Source organism: Nyctibius grandis, chromosome 8, assembly GCF_013368605.1.
Source record: "Nyctibius grandis isolate bNycGra1 chromosome 8, bNycGra1.pri, whole genome shotgun sequence".
Taxonomy (NCBI): domain Eukaryota; kingdom Metazoa; phylum Chordata; class Aves; order Nyctibiiformes; family Nyctibiidae; genus Nyctibius; species Nyctibius grandis.
Window position 1 is genome coordinate 28,858,091 of NC_090665.1, and position 24,708 is coordinate 28,882,798.

The 24,708-nt window shown below is 36.8% G+C and overlaps 1 protein-coding gene across 1 annotated transcript in view; it reads right to left on the reverse strand.

Annotated features, from left to right (window-relative positions):
- Positions 1-23,042, reverse strand: part of LOC137666552 (uncharacterized) — a 28,974-nt gene extending 5,932 nt beyond the window's left edge. The window contains exons 1-22 of the mRNA XM_068406640.1: positions 23,013-23,042; positions 20,053-20,176; positions 17,669-17,805; positions 17,280-17,371; positions 16,005-16,113; positions 15,351-15,377; positions 14,327-14,422; positions 14,089-14,133; positions 11,049-11,090; positions 9,570-9,611; positions 8,633-8,671; positions 7,739-7,774; positions 6,494-6,532; positions 5,803-5,820; positions 5,209-5,244; positions 3,719-3,760; positions 2,723-2,752; positions 2,432-2,467; positions 2,052-2,093; positions 1,732-1,761; positions 1,441-1,476; positions 173-208 (exon numbers count right to left, since the gene is read on the reverse strand). Coding sequence (XP_068262741.1) covers positions 173-208; positions 1,441-1,476; positions 1,732-1,761; positions 2,052-2,093; positions 2,432-2,467; positions 2,723-2,752; positions 3,719-3,760; positions 5,209-5,244; positions 5,803-5,820; positions 6,494-6,532; positions 7,739-7,774; positions 8,633-8,671; positions 9,570-9,611; positions 11,049-11,090; positions 14,089-14,133; positions 14,327-14,422; positions 15,351-15,377; positions 16,005-16,113; positions 17,280-17,371; positions 17,669-17,805; positions 20,053-20,176; positions 23,013-23,042 — 1,164 coding nt within the window. The remainder of the gene's footprint in view (positions 1-172; positions 209-1,440; positions 1,477-1,731; positions 1,762-2,051; positions 2,094-2,431; positions 2,468-2,722; positions 2,753-3,718; positions 3,761-5,208; positions 5,245-5,802; positions 5,821-6,493; positions 6,533-7,738; positions 7,775-8,632; positions 8,672-9,569; positions 9,612-11,048; positions 11,091-14,088; positions 14,134-14,326; positions 14,423-15,350; positions 15,378-16,004; positions 16,114-17,279; positions 17,372-17,668; positions 17,806-20,052; positions 20,177-23,012) is intronic.
- Between the last annotated feature and the right edge of the window lie 1,666 nt (positions 23,043-24,708).

A 24,708-nucleotide genomic window follows, 5' to 3' on the forward strand; every position in this document is an offset into this window, starting at 1 on the left:
CATGTGCTGGGATACCAGATAAAGAAGTAGGATGTGGATAACTTTTGAGTGTGAGAATACACACTTTCAGAGAAAATGTCCTTTAATGTTCAAATTCTGAGTGATTGCTAAGTGCTTTGGCAGTGCTGTGGCACTCCACTTTCTCAAATGCTGTATTTTGACTGATGCTTACCTGGCCATAGGAACTGCCACCTTGAGGCTGATAGCCCTGTAAGGAAGGAATATTGATTAATAATTATTGTATTTGTGAAGCAGATGCCTCTCTCATGTTTGTCTCTTTGAGGGGGAAAAAACCCAGAATAAGACAGAGAGTGTATAGACTCTGCTGCTTATCTAGAATTATTTTGGTATTTCTTATTCTGTATGAATATCTGATCACACTGTATTTATCAAATGACAATCATGAATAATTTCACGTCTGTCTCAGACAGGACTCTAGTCTTATGAAGGTTTTCCAGGACATTGAAGGGACACAAAGTTGTATTATTATGTTTCTTTTGCCTGCTGTTTCTCAGACACTGGGCTTAGATGGCTAATGGTAGGTGAATACTGACTTCCTATATTTGTATTTTTGGTGTACCTCAGTTGCGCAATTCCCTTCCTCTGAGGGAAAATAAAGGGGGAAATAATATTAAAATATTAAGAAAGAATTCTAGAAAAAAAATAGATTCATAAAATGGAAATACAACAATGCAATTAAAAGTAGCAGGTCAAATGCATTAGTCAAGGATGCAAGTACCTTTTGAAAAACTTTCAGCAACATAAAGTTACTGTGGGTAACTATAAGCTGCTGATGCAATCTGCTTTCAATATAATATCAAAAAAGAGCAGATGTTTCATGTACAGGCAGACCTGTGCCACAGCTGTCTGGGAGAGATATGAAGACAGCGACTACCAAAAAGGATTTGAACTATCTTGTCTGTTTCTGCTATCTGAGATAAAGATCCTGACAAAATTCATAGCTATCTTAGGGCTGCTTTAATTCACATAAAAACTGTAAAGGCAGGTAAGCATTCATCAGCTGCAGACTCTCAGACCAAATCTTCCTGCAGCTGAGGAGCTGACCCAATGTTCTTTGGCTCCTCAACACTGTTTCTCTGTACTGAGACCAGGGAGGACAGTGAAGAACTGACTATAAATTTGTCTTGTACCATGTACATCAACCGGAACAGGAACAGCACCAAATAGACTATTTCTACAATAAATTTTAAAGCTCCATACCCATGAAAAAGATCAGATAGCAATGTGAGCCCATGCTTCCTGCAGATATTGATTAAAACACAACTGTCATTTTCACAAAAAAAGTTTTGTGATGGATTCAGAGATTTTTTTTTTTGAAAACTCAATATAAATTGAAAAAAAAGAAATATAAAACCTGCTACCTTTTGCAGTGCCATGGCACTCCACTTTCTCAAATGCTGTGTTCTGACTGATGCTTACCTGGCCATAGGAACTGCCACCTTGAGGCTGGTAGCCCTGTAAGAAAAGCAAGAACACATTCGTAAACAAAGATGGAATCTTAGCACAGCTGTGATAGAAAAGCCCATTTCCACTAAAAGTTCCTCTGTGCCATGTTCATTTTCCTTCATGGTAATTCATGGTATGAACCAAAATCAGGGACCACTCAGCAAAGCAACACCAAGAAGGAAAAAGCCCAACCAAAACCCAAAGTCCATTTACAAGGCAGGCCCCTACAGAAAAGCTCACTACATTTCAGCAAAAAAGTCTCACCTGGCCATAGGACTGGCTGCCTTGGGAACCCTTTAAAGAAAGAGAAGATAATTACCACCTTGACAAGGAGGCTTCTACAGAGAGCATAATGTTTATGTAAATACAGCTGCACAAGGGTTTCCAAAAAAGGCTCTTCCTGAGCCAAAGGTGACAGCAGTACGCTAGCATCTGTGCAGCAGATTGTCTTACTCTCAGCAAAAGCCATGAAGCGAATCAAGATGCAGACTGCCAAAGGAAACATCACGCTCAAAAGTCTGCCAGTCATGCAGGTCACAGAGGGGTGAGTGAAGAACTTCCTACAGAATATCCAGTTTGCTTACCTGGCCATAAGAACTGCTGCTGCTCGAGTAACTTGGCACACCCTAAGACAAAGACACCACTTGGTTACTTCCCTTTTGTAAGAGATCCAGCCTGCACTAGGAAAAGCAAGCAACTACATCCTAAAGCTACGCAGGGCAGTTGTGAAGAGCCCAGACTTCCTCCTGGCCCTCACAATGATGCTGAGTGCAATGATTTCATGTGCTGGGATACCAGATAAAGAAGTAGGATGTGGATAACTTTTTGAGTGTGTGAATACACACTTTCAGAGAAAATGTCCTTTAATGTTCAAATTCTGAGTGATTGCTAAGTGCTTTGGCAGTGCTGTGGCACTCCACTTTCTCAAATGCTGTATTCCGACTGGTGACTGACTGATGCTTACCTGGCCATAGGAACTGCCACCTTGAGGCTGGTAGCCCTGTAAGAAAAGGAAGAACTCATTTGTAAACAAAGATGGAATCTTAGCACAGCTGTGATAGAAAAGCCCATTTCCACTAAAAGTTCCTCTGTGCCATGTTCATTTTCCTTCATGGTAATTCATGGTATGAACCAAAATCAGGGACCACTCAGCAAAGCAACACCAAGAAAGAAAAAGCCCAACCAAAACCCAAAGTCCATTTACAAGGCATGCCCCTACAGAAAAGCTCACTACATTTCAGCAAAAAAGTCTCACCTGGCCATAGGACTGGCTGCCTTGGGAACCCTTTAAAGAAAGAGAAGATAATTACCACCTTGACAAGGAGGCTTCTACAGAGAGCATAATGTTTATGTAAATACAGCTGCACAAGGGTTTCCAAAAAAGGCTCTTCCTGAGCCAAAGGAGACAGAGCAGTATGCTAGCATCTGTGCAGCAGATTGTCCTATTCTCAGGAAACGCTGTGAATCAAGACGCAGACTGCCAACTTTGTGCATGTTGAATATCTGTGATGTTGAGTACCAGCCTCCCTGTGGCCTTGATCTGTAGAAGCCATACCTACCCTTGTGAAACATTTCCTGGTTGCATGTAGTGGTATTAGTGGTATGGAGAATATTGACAGACATTTGCCTTTTTTATTCCCAAAGAGGAAGAATTTTGAAGTGCTTTCATACCTGAATTTATACTATGAATATTCTAATGTGTTACTCCACAACAATGTATGTTATAATTATGTTAGTATTTGTTAAATTCACACGCTTGTTTTTCACACAAGTAGCTTTATCTGCATGGCTTTACATAACGCTGAAAGACATTGCACATAGGTCCACAGTTATGATTCTCTGTTGTTCTTGATATGGATAAGCAACTATCCTTCACAACTTTTGGAAATTTGAGATATAATATACATGGGGTCTGGATCTACCAGTATGGGATTTATGGTGTGAAGCTGAGCCTAGAATCACTTGCTAACAGTGCCATGACTTTTATGCACCTTTAGAGGACACATTGAGTGGGATACAGTCATACCCTTAAACCAGTCACACATGGAAATACGTTTATGAGCATTCCAAACAAAAATAGTTGAACAGCAATACAGATGATGATTTTATGAACAAAAATCAGAGAAACAGAAATATCTGCACCCTGTGAAATACATTTTAAAATGTAGGAAATAATTTATTTCCAAGTTGTGCTGGCCCTGTTTTATTTAAATCCACAGGAATATTTCTAGTCCTTTTTAAGTTCACTTACCTGAACATAAGTACTGCTGCTGCTTTGCTGTCTTTGTCCACTCTACACAGTAACAAAAGAAGATAGTTATTTATTTTTAAGAGGAATTGCTTACGCACTAAGACATTTCAAGAAGCAATTCTATCCTTCTACCTACTAGATAGTTTGAAAGCCAGAAAGAGTTCCTTATGCCCTTTCTTACTTTATTTATGCCATCTCCATGTGCTACAATTTTCAATACTTCAGTATATAAAGATTCTTCATAAATAAAGTGCTAAAAGTATTTATACATCTTGATGTAATTTTCTTAATGAAAACTCATCATATAATACATTGTTGTGTCATATTGTGGTATGGCAAGTGAATTTAAATAATTCTGCCCTTCAAATGTATCACACAAATCACCATTAAACTCATATCCATTTATATTCATATTATGACTGATTTTTTCATGAATAAGCACACCAAAATTTTGACAAAGGCTTTGTCAAAACAAAAATTGGAAAAGCCACAGTTACAATTTAACCAAAGGAAAAGTCACTGCAGAAAATCTTTCAATTCCCATGAAGTATGTGGATTATGAGAGTGATTAAATATTCTTCAGTTTTATTTTTATATACACATTGAAAATATTTAACCTCTGTAATCAAAACACTATACATTTAAATTCAGAAACAAAATAACAAGGAAATCTTATTCCTTTCTGTGCCAATATTCATCACTAGTTATGGAAGACTCTAATGCTAGACATTTGGAAAGCAATGATTTTTAAAAGACAAATTTCATCTGGAGTAACCTGCTACTGATCTTTCAATGAAAGTGGGAATTTGTTGTCACAGTCTGAAGGACTATCATATGATGGAAGGAAAGCCTAAAACGTGAAGAGTGGTAGGTAGATTAAAATTGCAAAGGACACAGAAAAAATATGCCTGTGTGATATCCATAATACTTTACAAATATGCTCTCAATGAGATTGGATTGTAATCAGCTTTCCAAGTGCCTCATTATTAAGAAGCGATGTTATAAATACAACAGTAAACCAAAGTTCACCTAAGCACCAACTAGCAGTGTTTTAAAAAATCTAATGCTGAACTAGTTGTTTCCATCAAAAAATCAGACTGTTTAAATGAACATGGAACTGTGCAGGTTATGATTTATGCATATTTGATTTAGTATTGAATAAGATTCAAGCTTAAGTTCTAGACTCCCATCTGCCTTCCTGAGCAGATTGAGATGGTTACATTTTGAGAGCACTATGGTATTAGCATACAAAGGTTTTCATATCTTATGACTGTAGAAAACAGCTGCAACGGTCTTTAATCAGCAACCAAGTAGGATATCCACTTTGCTGTAACCACAGCAATGCCCTACATCACCACTGTAGTTTGTGGATATCTAAAATATCCGTAAGTTATCCATACTCATTTATTCCCAAATAGAAGAATCATTATTTAGTTTACTGAGACAGGGCTTCAGTTAAAACTCAAGTATAATGGAGAAAGAATGTCTACCTGTATTATGATCCTAGTAGCAGAACTTCCCAGACTCTGAAAAAAACAAACAAAAAAAATAACGGAAAACATTTAATTTGACTTGTTTAAATTCAATGTAGTTAAACAGAAAATACCAAGTTGTACTATTTTGCTTGGGAGAATAAAGGGAAAAGTTGTATATGTGATGTACTGAGTATCAAATTCTTAACAGCCAGCATTAAACTAGTTTATCCTCAGCCCTGAAATATTGGGGAGACAGCCTAACCCTGCTATGTAGCTTTCTACACTTGCATCTGGTTCTATTACAGCTTATGTGTAGAGCAGCAGAGCACAGGCTACGCCCTTTTTGCACTACCAGTCTGCTTGGGTTTTCCAAATGCAGTGTGCGAAGCTAAGACATTATCATCCCTCCAACCTGTCTCACTGTCACCTGCCTTGGACATATATCACCACACATACGAATTCAATTCCTGATCCAGTCATTTGTTTGCTGAATTTTGGGGCATGAAGGACAAATGTAAAAGGGTAGCAGACATCATCCTGAGGCAACTGGTTTGATCCCATAAGAACTATATTACTATTACAGAAATCATAAGAAAAAAGTATGCTTACCTGGGGGTAGGTATGACGCTGCAAATGAAACAAAACAATCTTTAATTATTTTGCACAAGGTACAAGGCATAAGGTATTCTGTTTGTCCAAACAGAATATTGCAGCAGAAAAAGGGTGCTGTCTTTTGGATGCAATACACAACCAAATGTGAAAGAAAGATATGGAAAGGATAGCATAGAACAAATGCACCTTAATCTTCATTCAGGTTAGAACAACCACATGTTTTATTAGAAACCAGACATCAGAAAAACGTATGTTATCATGTTAGGTCATACAAACTCAATTTAACCATCTTAAGGCTAAACTTACTTTCGACTGACTGGATGTGTTCCAAGTAAGCAGAGCGGAAATTTAATAGTTTAAAAACAAGAATGGAAGTGAATTTACAAACGAAAATTGCAATAGAAAAAGAAAATCAAAACTATTCAGGAACACAGAGGCTGTATGCATTGAGAGACCTGGAATCTGCAGCCAATCCAATACCTGCAAGTACTAATAGCAATCATAGAACCACGAGATTTGTAGCTATCTTACTACTGGCTTTCCCTGAAGGTAATTACACACCTAGAGTAAACCCTGCCTGCCAAAGAGTTGCTTTGTACACCAGGAATATTTCTGACAAATTAAGCATGTAGATATTTGAAAGCTTTTTGAGTCAAAATTCTGAGCATTGTAGAGAAAAACTGCTTACCACAGGTGGAAAAGGGTTGCTGTTGGCAATGACCACTACCTATAGAGAAATCAGAGAAAGCTGTTTACTCATCATAGAGTTTATTTTAATAGTTAAATATGTTAGGAAAATGAAGAATACTGAATTCTCTAAATTTACAAACTCTGGTAATAATGCTATAGATGATCACTTTTATAAAAATTTTTAAAGCACATTACCAAGCAAAGAAGAATATATATGTATACATGGTTTACACAAGAGTACAAGGAGATAAGAGACTTGCCCGCAGTCACAAAATGACTCAGCTGTGGAGGCAGAAGCAGGATTTCATGTATTGTACCATATCCACTGGCCTATTCTGTGTGTCCTTTTTGATCTTCAACTTTCCACCCCAAACTGGCAGATCAGTTTCTTTTCTCTTTATTTAGTATTACACTAAAAAAAGGCTTAATATTGAGTTCATTAAAAAAATTAAGCCAAATACAATAGCAGTAACTTCTGTTTAGGTTTTAATGTTTTCTAAATAGAAGGGTTTTTTTCCCCTTCTTTTTTATTTTTTTAAACTGAAAACAGTTTGTATTATCCAGTGGTGTAAAAAGGAAGAGGAGAGTTGGTGCTATCAGAAGTAAAGAATTCTAGTATAAAACAAGGAGAAGTATTACGTTGTTAAAGCTAAGTTATTAAAAAAATAATCTATCAGTATGTTTTCAATTCTTAAAACAATGGGAAATTAAAATGAAAAAAAATGTCTGTGAGGACACGAACGGGTACACTGTGCGTTTACTGAGCACACCATAGTATCAGCCCTGAGCTTCCTGGGGACTGAACTGAGAGGATGAGTACAGGTAAATATTATGAATCAAATTCAACAGTAACATGAATTCTATTGATTTCACTTGCTTTAAGCCACACTCATTCTCCAGCCCCACCTGAATAATAATTACATAATCTATATCCTCAAAAGTCTTAATGACGTCACAATCACTATCCTAACTTTTTTTAAAAACAAATCCCCATAAACATGTATGAAATTTTATTTTATATACAGTTAAGTCAACTACCAAAAAAAGCCACCACAGCACAGCTAGTTAGCGTAAGGCATCTAGGAACCAAACTGATTCTAATCATATGAATCAATTTGGGTTAAAACCTTGAAAAGTCTTAACTGGTGAAAGGAACCGTAGTACCACTAAAATAAAAGGAGTGATGCCAAGTTACAACTGTAAGAATTTTTTCGCTTTGAATTGAAAATAAAGGAGTGCTTACCTTCTTACTGGAATCTGAACTGCTTGAAGGGACAGACTGTAAAGAATACAGAATACATTTTTTTGCTCAGGTAAATGTATAACAAATTAACTACAACACTATTTTCCACAAGAATGTTATAGCTAACATCATTTCCCTAGAGTACCAAACAAGATAGATTCTAAAGAAAAATATTACTGTATTGGCAATTAATAAATGAACAACTGAAATAAACTGTTTATTTTTTTTCTACCAACCCCAATTATTTTGTTAGTTTTACACAGCACTGTATATAAGCTGCAATGTTCCATCTAACATCAAACTGGAAGTTTGTTTCTAATAAAAATAATCTAGTAGTAGGAAAAAAAATATTAAGCTATTCTACCTTTGTCAAAAAAGAAACCAACCCAAACCCCAGACCCTCTCCACCCTAAAAAAAACTACCATCGAAATATAAACTGAAATAAATAGGATGCACCATAAGAATAGAAATGTTTTAAACGAAGCATAAAATAATGTGCAGCAAAGCTTTCCATTTCATCAACCCACACGTAAAATTGCACAGGCAAATACCACAAAAAATACTTTTAATTCTTAGTAGCTATCAAAACAAACCAAGCACTGATTTTTGGAATATCATAATAGAAGTAACTGGTGTTCACTTACAGAATAAATATCATTGCGTTTCTGTGTAAAACAGAAGCAAATATCTTCTGCCAAAGTTGATAGTACAACACACACAAAACATATAACTCATCTGTTGGAGTTATTTACAGATAAAATTATTACTTAACCATTTGAAGACAGACCTCCTTCATCCTCTTCCATGAATTTTATTATTGTTTGGTAAAAGCTGGGCATAACTGCTTACTTAGGAAGCTGAAAATGAAAACATGTTGGAAAGCACATAGTTACCTGGCCATAGGTAATACCATTGCTGTACGAGGATGCACTCTGAAATAAAAACATAAATCAGGTATTTATTTATAAAATAATTTGTTAATTATATTAAGGAGTCATCGCTTTTTTCCTTAGAGAATGTACACTTCAAATCAAGCTGATTTCAACTATAAATCTAGTATATAAAGTATACTGAACTTGCTTAAAGATAATGGAAGTAAAAATTTTCCAACATTCTACCATAGTCGTAAGACTAATCTTGCTCTATCACAAATAAAGTTTACATTTACATATTAAACAAAGATAAAATATATTTAATATTTAAGAATTAATATAACTAATGATGTATTTAAAGTTAAGCATATGATTAAGCAGTTTCTTGGCTAAGGTTTCAGTTCCTAACAGGCATTAGAGACTGTGTCATCTTTTTGATAGTTTTTTTTTTTTTTTACTTGCTTTCATGATTTTAAAAAAGGAAAATATGTTAGATTTTAAAATAAATGGGTTTTCAGGTGAAAATGAAATATACGAGATTAGTAGAGAAACTTCTATTGTCAAGTAAAGAATTATTGTATTAATACACAAAGATTACAAAAAAATCTCAAATAATATTGCTTAATATACAACATCCAAAGACAATTACTCTAACAGACAAAAAGCATTACACAGTAAGAATTTCGATGTTTTAGTAGGCTAACAAATTAAGCGTTTAATAATAGGTGATGAGTAGCCCCTATAACATAAATGATTACACTTCGAGGAAGTGACAATGTAACACCTTTTAATTTTGATTTTTAATCTCAGAATAATCGCTCAGACTACCACCATTTTCCTTAATATATTTAGGAAGAATAATATAGCTCTGCACAAGAGAATCAAATGCAATTTGCAATAAGGAGATGAGTTAAGAAGCATAGTAGACAATCGGTAAATACATATATAACCATCTTACATCTTTACAGGCGTGTTGACTATATGCATCAGCAGCACCTCCCTAAGGAAAAAAAATGAAACCAGTTATTTCTCTTTAATAATTGCTTGAGAAGAAAAGGCACACTTCAGACACCTTCAATGCTGACCGATCCTTATGTAGAGTATGTAAAGAATAGATGATAAGGAGAGCATTGTACTCTCCACTATTAATGCATGAACACCCATGTATGAACATAAGAGCCAGGCACATTAGCCCTTTATATATTAGTGATTATCTAGTAGTACTTGGGAAACATTTTAAAACAGACACTGTCAAGACATTATTTTGATAGAAATAAATTATAAATATTTAATATAATGCTTGTAATTCAAACATATTATGTATGCAGTATCTATGTACACACATATATGTAAAAATTAGGAAGTGGAAACTGGACAGACACAAAAATTAACACCTTCCTGATTTACAGAAAATCAAATATAAAATATCAAGGTCCAGCATAAATAGTAATAGTTCCTTTTTTAAAGTAAATCTCACTTATTAATACAATCAATAGTGTCCCCCAAAACTCTAATTTTGTTATTCTTTGCAAAACCCCAATACACATTGTGATGAATTTTACATTTTTCAAGTACTGATGACATGAATGTTTTACATTTCTGGAACCATTGCCGTTGTCGGTGCTGAGTCATCCCCATTTTCCTAGTTTGAAGTGGCAACTGATAGTGCTTAGCCATACAACTACATGACTAGCTTATTTTTGTTTACTTGCTATACTATGAAAAACAAGCAAAAAGCCTGTCATTGAAATAGAAAGAGTAAACCTGACTATTTCATTAAAGTTCCAAGTTTATTTGTAAATGCTGAAAAGAAACCAAAATAATTATATATATTTGACATAAATCTGCAAATATTTTAGTCAATGCAACTAGTCACCATCTTGATAAAAATGCGTCAGCTAAGTTTTTCGTCTATTTAGTACCACATTAGAGCACTCTTGCATCTTTCACCTGTTTCTGGATGACTGGCTTGACCTGTCTAGGATTCATTGCTTCACAAGCATCCCTGCTGCATGAAAGAATGAAAAACTGACATAGCCTTAGTTATTGTAGATATCTGTGTGACTACTTCTGAGAGGAGAAATAACTTAGAACACGCAGACCAGTTTGCACCAGTCTTGTCTTGGGTAGAAGCGGAGAATAGACAACCTGTATAATGAGTGTAATGTAAGTGTAACAGATAATCCCTTCCAGTCCTTTTTTAGTGATTCTATAAACTATCAGTTTCTACTTAACTTTTTAACATCTCTGTTTGCCAGCTGCTTCATATCATTGAATAAATTGTAATATTCATCTTCTAGCTCTCTCTTCATTACTTTCTATTTGCAACAGAAACTCCCACATGAACACTGGTATAAGTAACGCAATTGAAGGCTAGGAGTTACTACAGATATAGTTATGTTGGGGACAAAAAAGTAAACGTAAGAAAACTGCTTACAGGGCCACATCCACTTTTGCTTATTGTGTAGACTACTCCACTCTGAAATAAAAGCAGAAGTCAATTATTTACATGTAAAAATTTAAAAAAAAAAAAGGGGGGGGCAGGAAAAATAAAAAGCGCTGCTGTTTATGGCATGAAAAGCTGTGCAACTGACAATGTGTATGTGTAAATATGGGATAAGCAAGCACAGAGATTACCAGTTCACTGGCAACTGGCTGTAACAATTCTAATTTAGTATGAGACATTAGTCTATATTTTAGAAAAAAATTAATAACTTTGGGTAGTTACATGACAAGATGAGAAACTCAGCTCTTAGAAAGAAGTATGTATTATATGTGAAAGAAATACAGTGAAGAAAATCAGTATTTAGTATATACATAAAAATAATTGGTATTTGAGTCTCAGATTCTGGTAATTCCACTTACAAGGAATGAAGATTGAACAAATGGAAAATTACCTGATAATTCACTAATAAAAATAATCAGTAGTAAGCAGTAAGAAATATATCCAGTTCAAGAAACCGGAGACATACTAGAAAACATCTGACAGTTCAAGTGCAAATAGGCATATTATGGTAGTGGAGACAACTAACTAAAAATCCAGTATACATTTCTGTGATTAAAAGAGTGAAAGTCATCAGTGAGAATGCAGACATACATACCCCAGAAGTTTTGAAAGGCTAACTAGACAGTGAAATCCCCAAATTTTCAACTGCAAATATAATCTGGTGTCAAAAGTGATACAGACATTATACTGGAGTTTTAATGGACACATTAATATCTGGTGAAGTTTGGAGAAATTTTGCAAATTTTTGTGGAGAAGACAGTGAAACACAAATATAATTAGTCCTTTTATTTTCACTATCAAAGAAATAAGAAAAATGCCTAACAAACCAATTAATAATAAGTACAGTTTTGTTTTCATAGAATCATAGAATGGTTTGAGTTGGAAGGGACCTTAAAGATCATCTAGTTCCAACCCCCCTGCCACAGGCAGGGACACCTTTCCTCTAGACCAGGTTGCTCAAAGCCTCATCCAACCTGGCCTTAAACACTGCCAGGGAGGGGGCAGCCACAGCTTCTCTGGGCAACCTGTTCCAGTGTCTCACCACCCTCACAGTAAAGAATTTCTTCCTAATATCTAATCTAAATCTACCCTCTTTCAGTTTAAAACCATTCCTCCTTGTCCTGTCACTACTTGCCCTTGTAAAAAGCCCCTCTCCCGCTTTCCTGTATTATGCCAGATGTCTCTAAAACTATAAAACAAATGGTTTGTGACTGTGTTTGCATGCACATATGCACACACATGCACAAATCCTCTAGGAAGACGGAAGGAATTTTTTTTCCTGAAAAGGTTCAAGTTAATGCTTGATAAAAATGCTTAATGTGTGAAATCAGAGGTGGTGAAGCATCGGAAGTCGGAAGGATGATCCAGGGAACTATAGGCCTGTCAGCCTGACCTCGGTGCCAGGCAAGGTGATGGAACAGATCATCCTGAGTGCCCTTACACGGCACATGCAGGACAATCGGGGCATCGGGGCCAGCCAACATGGATTCATGAAAGGCAGGTCCTGCTTGACCAACCTGGTCTCCTTCTATGACCAAGTGACCCACTTAGTAGATGAGGGCAGGGCTGTGGATGTAGTCTATCTAGACTTCAGTAAGGCATTCGACACTGTCTCCCACAGCATCCTCCTAGACAAACTAGCTGCCCGGGGCTTGGATGGGTGGACTCTTCAATGGGTTAAAAACTGGATGGATGGCCGAGCCCTGAGAGTGGTGGTGAATGGGGCAAAGTCCAACTGGCGGCCGGTCACTAGCGGTGTTCCCCAGGGCTCAGTTCTGGGGCCGGTGCTGTTCAATATCTTTATAGATGATCTAGACGTAGGGATTGAATGCACCCTCAGCAAATTTACAGATGACACCAAGCTGGGTGGGAGTGTCGATCTGCTGGAGGGTAGGAAGGCCCTACAGAGGGATCTGGACAGGTTAGATAGATGGGCTGAGACCAATGGCATGAGTTTCAACAAGAACAAGTGCCGGGTCTTACACTCCGGCCACAACAACCCCATGCAGCGCTACAGGCTGGGGGAAGAGGGGTTAGAAAGCGGCCCGGCGGAAAGAGCCCTGGGGGTGCTGATCGACAGCCGGCTAAACGTGAGCCAGCAGTGTGCCCAGGTGGCCAAGAAGGCCAATGGCATCCTGGTCTCTATTAGGAATAGTGTAGCCAGCCAGTCTAGGGAAGTGATCGTCCCTCTCTACTCAGCACTGGTGAGGCCGCATCTTGAGTACTGTGTCCAGTTCTGGGCCCCGCACTTCAAGAAAGATGTTGAGGTGTGGGAGTGAGTCCAGAGGAGGGCGACCAAGCTGGTGAAGGGTCTGGAGGGTCTGACCTACAAGGAACGGCTGAGGGAGCTGGGGTTGTTTAGCCTGGAGAAGAGGAGGCTCAGAGGTGACCTTATTGCAGTCTACAACTACCTGAAGGGAGGTTGTAGTGAAGTGGGAGTTGGCCTCTTCTCCCAGGCAACTAGCGATAGGACAAGAGGACACAGCCTCAAGCTTCGCCAGGGGAGGTTCAGGTTGGACATCAGGAAGAATTTCTTTTCAGAAAGGGTTATTAGACATTGGAATGGGCTGCCCAGGGAGGTGGTGGAGTCACCATCTCTGGATGTGTTTAAGAAAAGACTGGACATGGCACTTAGTGCCATGGTCTAGTCGACAGGGTGGTGTCAGGGCAACGGTTGGACTCGATGATCCCTGAGGTCTCTTCCAACCTGGATGATTCTGTGATTCTGTGATCTTCTAGGTTAAGAATACTGACAGCAAGCTATTGAGTTCAATAGACTGTAGGTAGTTGAATGTAGTCCAGGTACTGAACAGACAGTTTACTGGATTAATAACTCTGGCATTCTATGTTAACTATCAGAGATGATATTTCAGTACAGTATTAAATCACCTCCATACCTGTAGTTACAGAATTTTAGTTGTTCAAGGTTACTAAAGGAAAACGTATAACTGCTGGAAGTTTGGCCTCTTACCTGACTGCCTGAATAGCTGTTCTGAGAGGAACTGGAAGGTCCAATCTGTAAAGAAATGAAAATGCTATTTATTATTTTGCAGAAAATTGATTTTTATATAAATGATTTTCAGGAAAGAAAGATCTACTTAGTGGGAAAAGGAAGAACACACAAAGTGGTTTTCTGTGACATCATTCCACCAACTGATACTATTAAAATTATTTCAGAGATCTTTAAAGCCAAATAATCAAAACTATACCCGCTGGTGCAGCTGGTATAAATTAACATAGTTCTGCTGCTTGCACCCTTTTTTATCTGGCCTCATACACTTAATGTCCATCATTGAGGAGGAGAGCTACAATGTCAAGATCATTAAAAAGTATATGAAAACTTTTTACATATGACTATGTAATCACTAGACACTATGAAATGTAGGGCATATTTGCTGTGAGGAAGAAAGAAGAAAAAGAGGCTTCTTCACTGAGCTGAAAATGATAGTTTTCAGCCAAAAAAAAAAATCAGCTAGTTAAATATTACATCTAGACCATGATTTGCAAAAGGCAAGGTTCAGAGATGTCGAAATAAGTGATCTTGAAAAGAAAGAAAGCACTATTACTAAAAAGTGAAGACAGAAAAAAGAAAACTTCTATTAGAAGGTTACTCCAGATTAGCTAGAGAGAACCTGTAGGAGGAAACAGTAACAAGGCTGACAACCATTTAGAAAGTTTGGCGTTTTAATCAACCAAGTTGTAAATTGCCAAAAAGATAAATAAATTGAGTGACAGGAAGGATAAAGATGTGACTAGAAGCAGCTTTTGACTAGGTCTTGAGATCTTGGGCAATTAGCAGTATGTCAATGTCTTTGGAGAAAGAATATTTACCATGATGCATCGGCCTTGTGTTGTGTAAGTCCCTCCACGCTGCGAGAAAGTACAGGTTCCAGTTACTGTTTATTGACTGGTGTATAAATACCAAATTATTTTAAATAGGAAATAAACTGAATTCACATTCATGGTCTGAATGAAGAAGTCAAGTGTTTCATTGCTTACTATACCTTACACATTTGTAACAATCTGTTCTGAGAACTGATGTTAACTAATAAAAACAAAATCTTCAAAACTGCATACAAAAATGTAAGCATAAATGAGATCTCGTTAGGAAAGTAATTTGAATGGTACGATATAATCTTCATGCTACAACCATGAAACAACTGGACCAGTAGGACAGGAAGTCTAAAATTGAGGTAACTGAAAATTGGTAAATTGAAGAAAAATTGCTCTTACCTTGTTACATTCTAATTCTATCATAAGCTGTGAAAAAAAATGAAACATTTACAAATTATTTACTGGAAAACAAAGCAGCTTATAGCAAATAGGAAATACATTTGGTGAAGTGAGGGACAAAAGACGGGTGTTCACTCTTGGTTAGATCACAAGATGACATAGATCGGTGTTGCTACAGTCAAGAACCATTACAGTAGATTTGAACAGACTTTCTTTACTTCAGCTGACTATTGTGTTTAAGATGTTTAATATAAGCATAATTATTGGCCAAAAATCACAAACTCATTTTTAATAATGTGCTACACAGCTATAGTTCCCAGGGACTGGGGCAGCAGTTAAGAGCAGCACAGTACACCAGAAGTACAGCAGAGTTCTTATGACTGATTTTCTTTTCTTTGTCTTTATGCTATGGATTGTTTTGATAATTAGATTATTAGTTTCCTTATTTCTGTGGGGGAAAAATAATATTTATTTTATTTTTTCATCAATTTAGTAAGAGGATTAGGTGGTTAAATTAAAAGTTTTGAAAATATCTAATGATTTTGACCATCTTAGTTAATGAATACATGACAACAAATGTATGTCTTGTATCTCATCAAAGATATTTTAATTTACTGTATTAATTTCTAGTATGCAAATACACTCAAAACATACCTTCCTTTTACTTTTTCTTGTCCCATTAAATGACTCAGAACGCATAGATGTGAGAGTTTTGCTTTGAATTCCAACCCAAAATTTCTCTAGATCTTGAACAACAGTTGCACTGGAAAGAAAAAAAAATAATTATTTTTCTATCAAAATATTTCAGTATAAAATACCAATAAACTCTCCGCCCCCACCCCCAGCCAAGAAAATCCACTCTATTTTGATTTTAAGGGTATGCAGTACAAGTTTGAAAAGAACATCGTAATTTTCTAGAACACAGAATCACAGAATGTCAGGGATTGGAAGGGACCTCAAAAGATCATCTAGTCCAATCCCCCTGCCGGAGCAGGATTACCTAGACCATATCACACTTTACCAGTTACTGTATTATCATCCAACATCATTTTGAAGATAAATAAAATAGATGCTGAGAAGGAGCAGAAGAGGAATGGACACTATTTGAAGAAGCACTGACTCCAGTGGGGAGTATCAGCTCAAACATCCATAAAAATTGTCACACCTCTTTCCCACTCTGACAGTCTATATCTATGATGAACTGATTTTCATGGCATTAATGAGTGGAACTGATCATGTTTTTAATTTGTGATCTTTTGCCCCTTTTTGTATTCCTCAAGATTTAATGAAGCAAGGCCAAGATGCTCCTATCGTAAATCTACACTTCAAACAATATCAAGCTATCAAATATTTAGATATTTTCCAATTACATCAAGCATGCATTTTGTTAGACCAGGTGATATTTTTACAAGCTTCAGATCTGCAAGAAAAGTAACATTAAAGGTAGGACAAATTTGTCTTCTGCTGTTTTCAGCAGTTAGTACATGGGTCATAAACTTGTTTTTAAATTTATCTTAGAAGCATTTACATCAAACTACTATTCTTCCACTGTTCAAAATGAAAAAAGTTATAATTGAAGAGAGTCTGAACTTCACTTATTCAGGGAACTAGTTACATTCATATTGTTGTTCTTGTAATTAAAGAGGTCCAAGTATAAAAACTGGTTACTCAAAGATCCATTAATAACGCTGTGCTTAATGGAATTATTTACATATATTAACATCTGTAGGACAGCATTTACCTTTTATAATTACACCTTGAAATGGAAATCATGTTATTTAATGGACACAGTGGGAAGTTATGACAAACTATGAAAAAACCCTGATTGTGGCAAGACAAGAACATCAGAAACAGCAACACAGATCCATGTCAAAATAATCCATAGAAATAAAATTTCAAGGCAAAAAAAAAAAGAAAAAAATTATTTACATAAATTGAAGATCTCTAACATCATGTGGAGCAATCCATGTTGTTGTAACTTTCTGCTTCACATCTGAATTTGCATGACTTACTGCTGAATTCTGCAATTAAAAAGAAATACATATAATTACATAAGATGTGAAAGTTACTTTTACTTATAGTATTAGGGGAACTGTCTCTACTACAACAGGTAACACGGATGTCCTCCTAAGAAGTGCCAGGTAGCTTCTACATTAGATTCATACCACATAGAGAAGATCCATGTAATTCTTGTGTAAGTCTAAATTTTTAAACTCTACTGATGAAATAATTTTGCCATATAAAAAATTGTCACTTCTGATTAATGTATTTAAAAGGAAACCAAGCTTAACTAAGTATTCCAAAGACTAAACACATACCGTCACGTTATGACATTCCAAGCCTTTAGTGTTTGGATCTGTAATTTTAAAAGTACCAACAGGAACATCTCCTTCTATTTCTCGAGCTTGTAGATTAAATCCTTTAAAACCAACATCTTTAAGTGCTTCTAGAGTCACTGTGAAAACAGACATTTTGAGAAATTTGAGTTTCATTCACAACTAAAACCTCTAAAATGTTTAACAACTAATTTCTCTCTCTCCAAAGCACAAGACTGCATGTACAGAAATCGCTTAAAACCTTTTACCATCTTTAAAAATGTTGGGATTAATTACAGTTCTAATTAATTATCAAGACAATGACAATAAAGGAAAAGGAAGAAATTTGAAGAGGCATCTCTCTGTAAAGTAACATGAAATATATGATTTACTAACAATTGTAAAAGTAATTCTGCTCTACCAAATGACTACAACTTTCTTATTAATCTTATTTGCTCCCCATGCATACTCAGAATATTGGCCAATGGCCCTGCTGACCAAAAGGTTATTTATTTTCTGTCTAATTAGGCCTATGAAGTCAAAATAGCTACAGGAGAAAGAAAATTGCATTTCTTTCTAGCTCTGTTTCAAAAGATGAACTTTTGCCTAAGGCTGAATTGCAGAACCATTGTTCTTTTATGCATTGCAACTGGAAAAAAGAGGAACTAGACAGTTTGGTTCTCATGTTCTATATTAAATATGAAAAATTAATAATTATGAACTACTCAATTTTACTCAAACCTTTTTACTGAAGGAGCTCAGAAAAATATCGGAGAGCAGTTTTGTGTTTTCTGTATATCCACATTTAAAGTAAATTTCAAGAGGCACAATCAAATTTGTTATGATCTATTATATACCTGCTCTGCTAATGCCAATATTAGGTACTTTCGCAAATAAAATCAGAATAATGGTTTATGCCCAAAGGTATGTGTAGTCATTAAAAATAAGGACAGATAAACTGGGAATGGCACAGAAGTCAAGGCAAGGAGCAATCATACCTTGACAATTTAACATTTCCAAACACCTGCATAATTAGCCTTCCAATTTGTCATCAGCTTTCAGTCCTGATCCACTAATTTTTCACAGGTCTCACAGGAGGGATGTCATCCAACACTTGAATACAGTGTTACATCAAGCACAGATGTGACTGTGAAAGTGTTGGCACATAGCAATGTCACAGGTGAAACTGCAATATACTCAATGGAAGGGCAACCTAATGCAGCTCCCTGAGACCACGTAGTGCATGCTTACAATTTGAAGCAATAGAAAAGTAGTGCTAAAGAAAGAAAAGCATGGCTAGAAAAAAAAGGGGCAGGGGAGGGGGGAAGGCAAGGTTAGCAGCATCCGAGATTCAATATTTTTGTCATGGTAAATCCCATATAACCTCACAGAGGTATACTTAGATCCATCCATTGTTTTGCTGGCAAAACTGTTTTAAAAATAGTTATCACTAATCAAGCAGCCCTCCCATCCTTGAAGGAGCTATTCACACGTGTTTTTCCAAGAATGGCAGCTATAATAGGACTCAAATGCTTCTCCATTCTTCTCCCTACATATCACTCTCCATGGAAGCACATCCATGCTACTTGGTTCAGGTAAAACAGAATCCCAGCCAGACAGTAGCTACTTGGTGAATAATGCTCTTTTTCAGGTACCGAGATAGAACAACGGACATGTGACAGGTTACCACTCACTCCCACCTCCATGCTTCTTCTAGCAAATGGCTAGAAAAAGAAGCATTCACAAGTGACTTAAAGTGTGACAGCGCCATGAGATGGCATCATAGTGTGGAGAAACAAGGCTGTCAAGGTGTTCCATCCAGAGAGCAATTTGCGATTAGGAAGATAAAAAGCTGCTTTAAGCCACAATAGCTCCACCTCTTGCAATTTGATAAAATCTGGGATGCTGCTCTTAGAAGGGTGACTCAAAATGTCTCACTCTTGAGTTGTCTTATCCTGCATCCTGACTATTTGTTTTCCAGTAAGATGACAGCATGTGAACACCTAATGAGTAGGATCCCTTTGTACTGCAGAAGCCTGATAAAACAGCAAATACTCAAATGCAAAGTTAAAGAGCAACTAATTATTAGTCCAGTTTGGCCAGCTGTCCCATTTCAATTTTGTCACAAAAATTATAGCATGAAGTTAAGATATATTTATTAGATAGGGAAAAGAAAAAAAAAAGAGAGAATATATAGTTATACGAATATATACATACATATATATATATAAACATTTCAAAAAAGATTGATATCCCAGGTATAGATGAATGAGATTGAAATTAAAAAATAAATTTAACTAGACTGGGAGGGAAATGGGGGAATTTTGGTAAAGACTGGAAGTTCTGGGAGACGCAGAAAAAGATTTTATATCATTCAGATTATTTACCTTGGATTTCATTTCCTGGCTCAAAGTTATCAAAAGATACAGCAATAATATATGGTGGTGCAGATGTCTGTGGTTCAGCTTCATAGTTTGGTAACAGAGAATCACAATCAATTGAGGTATTTGTCTGTGGAAAACCAAGGATTCCGGGCAAAAATATCCCACAGAACAAAAAAATAAAGCAGGAGTGTCTCTTCATCTGTGGAACAAAAAGATAATATAGTTTGTAGTAACTCCTTTTTAGTACTTGCCGTGTTTGATAAATATCTGCTTTTCTCCACGGTAGGAAACAGAACAAGCCTAGAAAGCTAGGCTTTCATTGCATTCATGTATTTTGAAGAAAATAAATTAAAATAAAATACCTATATACACTGGCAGAACACTGCAATAAATGACACAAATATTTCCATTTTAAAATATTGAATTATTAAAGGAAGTTTAAATTCTCTGGTAACATGACAGCAATCCATTAACAGCCATGTCTGCTTCATTATGGCTTTGGACTAGAAAAGGCTTTAAACAAAACTTCCTCGTTGTTGAGCCAGCAGATTTAGCTCAGCTCCTTCATTATTCAAGAACTAAGATTTATATAATCCTTGGCCTCTCAAACTGCTTTTTGTAGATATAACCATGACTAGCTTGCTCTCTTTTGACTGCTTTGCCTATTCCCACTTCCAAGCGACCGCCAAGAAATCTATTGTTAAATGCCCTTAGAAGTTTTTGAAGATATTTGTTTCCTGAAGGACTCAACAAAAGACTTCTGCAAAGTCCTTTGGAACTTCTAAACAATTTAAAAATACTAAATGGTTAGTGCATGCTTCCTATGGGTTAAGAATAAATTATACCCAGTACAGAAATTCACAAAAATAACTAAGAGGTAGGACTGAAGTGCAGTCTTCAAGGATTGTCAGTGGAAACAAAATCTATTTTCGTTATAATTTACTTGTAGTACTGACACTGATAGTAGACTGTTTCCAAGAAAGAAAGGAAACATTTCCCAGCAGTATTCTCAGGTGTTTAATACTAGATTTTATGGCCCATGTTCAAAGTCTAAACATTCAACCGTGGCACCACATAATTTGTAAGGCCATTACATCTTACAAATATCTCACTGTTTCAGTTACAAAAATGCTGATACAACTATTAAATCACAAGAAGTATTTCATAATGCTATTTCTCATGCTGTCTGCTACAGGATAGCCTTGTGTGATACAATAGGCTGTAACAGAGAGAATGGAGATATTTACTTGAGACTTTTTAAAGCATTTCAAACACAATGTAAGAGATATGTTCAACTTGTATCGTCTACCTGTGTATCTTAATTTGTGCATGAATATGTAAGACCATTTGGTTTTGTATGTGCTAATGAAATAAGTAACAGAAGCATCTAGAAGTGTGGGGGCGTGGGGTGGGAGGAACTTCAGAACACAATTCCAAACACCTATGCACTTAACTCTGTACTTAAACAACTTTTTAAAAAGCCACTGTGTCAACAGATAATAAAAGAGGTGACTGCGAAGCGTTGAAAGATTTCCTATAGGAAGATGATGAAGGTTTGCACGGTGTCACAACCAGTAAGTGCAGAAATCAGGAAAGCTGTATATGCAAGTCATCATGTCTTTAAAGCGGATGAAGACTATCCCTCCCAAAAGTCTTGTGAAAATGTCACTTAAATGGGATCCTGGTAAGCATTATGTTTTGGTATCAGTACTCTGGGTGCGGTTATCCAGTCTCTTCTGATGACTTTGACATGGGCCACCTCTAATTAAATTTTAAATACAGCATGAAGGTGCTATTATATTAACAGATGTGGTAAACAGTGATTTAATACGAACCAACCTATGTGTTGTTGAAATCTTTGTCTGACTCATGGAGAGATGGAAAAAAAAACCTGTTTCTAATTACACATTCTATTTCAAAGCACAGAGTCCTTAGCACTAGTTGAACTGGGATTGGAAAACTGTTTGGAGTTGCACTCTGCCATGAAAGAAAACCATTCTGAAACCTCCTTTCCTCTTTTTCTAGCTAGAAGAGAGCCAGAAACACAAGCACAAGTTGAAACACGGTGAGATGCCTTCTCTTTGCATCAGCTCTCTGATTTAACAGCTCTATCCTAAGAGTCTCATCATATCCTTTGGAACTAGGTTTTAGATGAGGAAGAGAGAGATATTAGCATCTTACAAAATTTCAAATCCAGACTTGAGACAGAAGCAGAGAATAATTTCCATGGACCTCGAGTTCCAATACATATTCAATGCAATCTTGTTATCTTGCATCACAAATTTACCTTTTCCCCATGAAAAATGTAAAGAAATTAAGAGTAAATATTTATAAAATAGAAGCATAGGGAATTATGGCAAATAAATATTTTTTGCAAGCTTCTAATTGGATATAATTAAGAAAAACTAACTGTATCCTCAGTTCCTTCATCTGATGGAAAAATTCTAATTCTTTTTGTATGACAGATACAATCCCTTCTTCCTATGAGCCTATAAGGCCCTCATCTTTGCAGTACCTGAGCTGCCACCTTAAGAATCCTCTTCCACATTTAGTCTAATATGACTTCAGGCCAACAATTAAATCCCTGGGTGCTAGTTAGCTACTGCATTCAAAGACTAGTGGACTTGGGAAGAGACACTTTGGTAGTTTGCTTCTCCAGGCCTTGGGCAAAATTCTGAATAGAGACAAAAGTTGTTTTAAAAGCCTTTAAATATAGAGCATTTAATTAATATGACAAATACTTTCCTGTAATTTGAAAAACACAGTCCTGGCAAGTCCATCCTTCGAACCGTTTAAGACTCAATCCTGTATACCCCTTTCTAATCCCATTCTTTATGAGGATTTTTCTCCTTTCTTTTCTCCTCCTAAATGGTCTTGATGAGCCACATACTTACTCTTTAGCCTTTGAGAATAAATATCACCAGTTAGCGTGCACCCTGTCCACCACATCCCCAACAACACACCTTATTGACCAAGTGCTGATGCGTGGGCATCCTCCGGTCCCTCTATGGTCAGCGTGGAAGAGCTGCAGCCGGGCAGTGCAGATGCCCCAGCAAGATGAGAGAGAGGAGGCGAAAGGCTCAGCCAATCCGCAGCGAGGCGGGGAGCTGGCGCGGCCAATCGGGGCCAACCATGCTCCTGCCGTGGAAATTAGGACACTGCAGGTGGGACTCTCCTGCCCAGATGGGGCAATGACAACACGCACTCCTCACAGGTGAATCATGCCCCCTCTGACCTTTAACTACGCATCTGGGATAGGTAAGGCTTCTGAAGGCTTCTAAAACCTGCAGAATTGTGCTAGACAAAAGACATCAATATTTCATGAGCAGTTCTGGTAAAATATTCTACACTAGTCTGTTTAGTTTGACCTCAGAGTATTCTGCTGCTAGTTTTTCACTTTTTTGGAAAAGGCATGGAAAATTCCAGTCATTGTAATACGTCCAAGCATTTTCTCAGAGCAAAGAGTTAATGAGGCTGTTCCATCTCATGTACCTTGTGGGAAGGATCTGAAGTTATTGCATCTGACCGGCATTAAAAACTAAACATTTTTTTTCTCTTCAGAAGCATTTTCACAAGGTCTCTGCTGAAGATTGGGAGAAGTCCAAAAGCTGGATGACATACAGAATAGAATAGAATATTTTCAGTTGGAAGGGACCTGCAACAATAATGTATCTAGTCCAACTGCCTGACTAATTTAGGGCTGACCAAAAATTAAAGCATGTTATTAAGAGCATTGTGCAAATGCCTCTTAAACACTGACAGGCTTGGGGCATCGATCGCCTCTCTAGGAAGCCTGTTCCAGTGTTTGACCACCCTCTCAGTAAAGAAATGCTTCCTAATGTCCAGTTTAAACCTCCCCTGGTGCAGCGTTAAACCATTCCCACACATCCTATCGCTGGATACCAGGGAGAAGAGCTCAGCACCTCCCTCTCCGCTTCCCCTCCTCAGGAAGCTGTAGAGAGCAATGAGGTTGCACCTCAGGCTCCTTTTCTCCAAACCAGACAAACCCAGACTCCCTAGCTGCTCCTCATAGGACATTCCTTCCAGCCCTTTCACCAGCTTTGTTGCCCTCCTCTGGATGCATTCAAGGACCTTAACAATATGACAGACATTTCTATTTAACCAGGGAATACAGGAAATCCATGAACCAAGACTGTTCACAAGAAACGTCTTCAACTTCTTGATGTTTGTGCATATAAACTGTACTTAAAATATAATTAGCATTTGAATTTTAAGAACATTATTTATTTTTAAGATTTAACATACTCTAACGTATTTTCTTTCAGTTAGTCACCTTTAATTAATGAGTAGCATTTTATTTACTTAATTCCATTATGAAAGTCATTACTTCCTATCTGCTACTATCCATTGGGAAGAGATCATAATCTTCCTTCTCTTATTTGTACCACCAAACTACCATTGATGCCAATGTTATAATTGTAATGAAAATGCATGCTACACACACAAATGCAACAGCATACTGGCAAACACCGTCAAATAAATGACACAGTAAAGGAATGTCAACTGATTGCACCAGAAAACACATAAACAAAGAGATGGGATCTTATAAATGCATATATGCAAGACTTCCCTTCACTACCAGTCGGAGATACTGAGAGGGTAACCAGAGGAATCAGAACTACTCCATGAATATTTGGC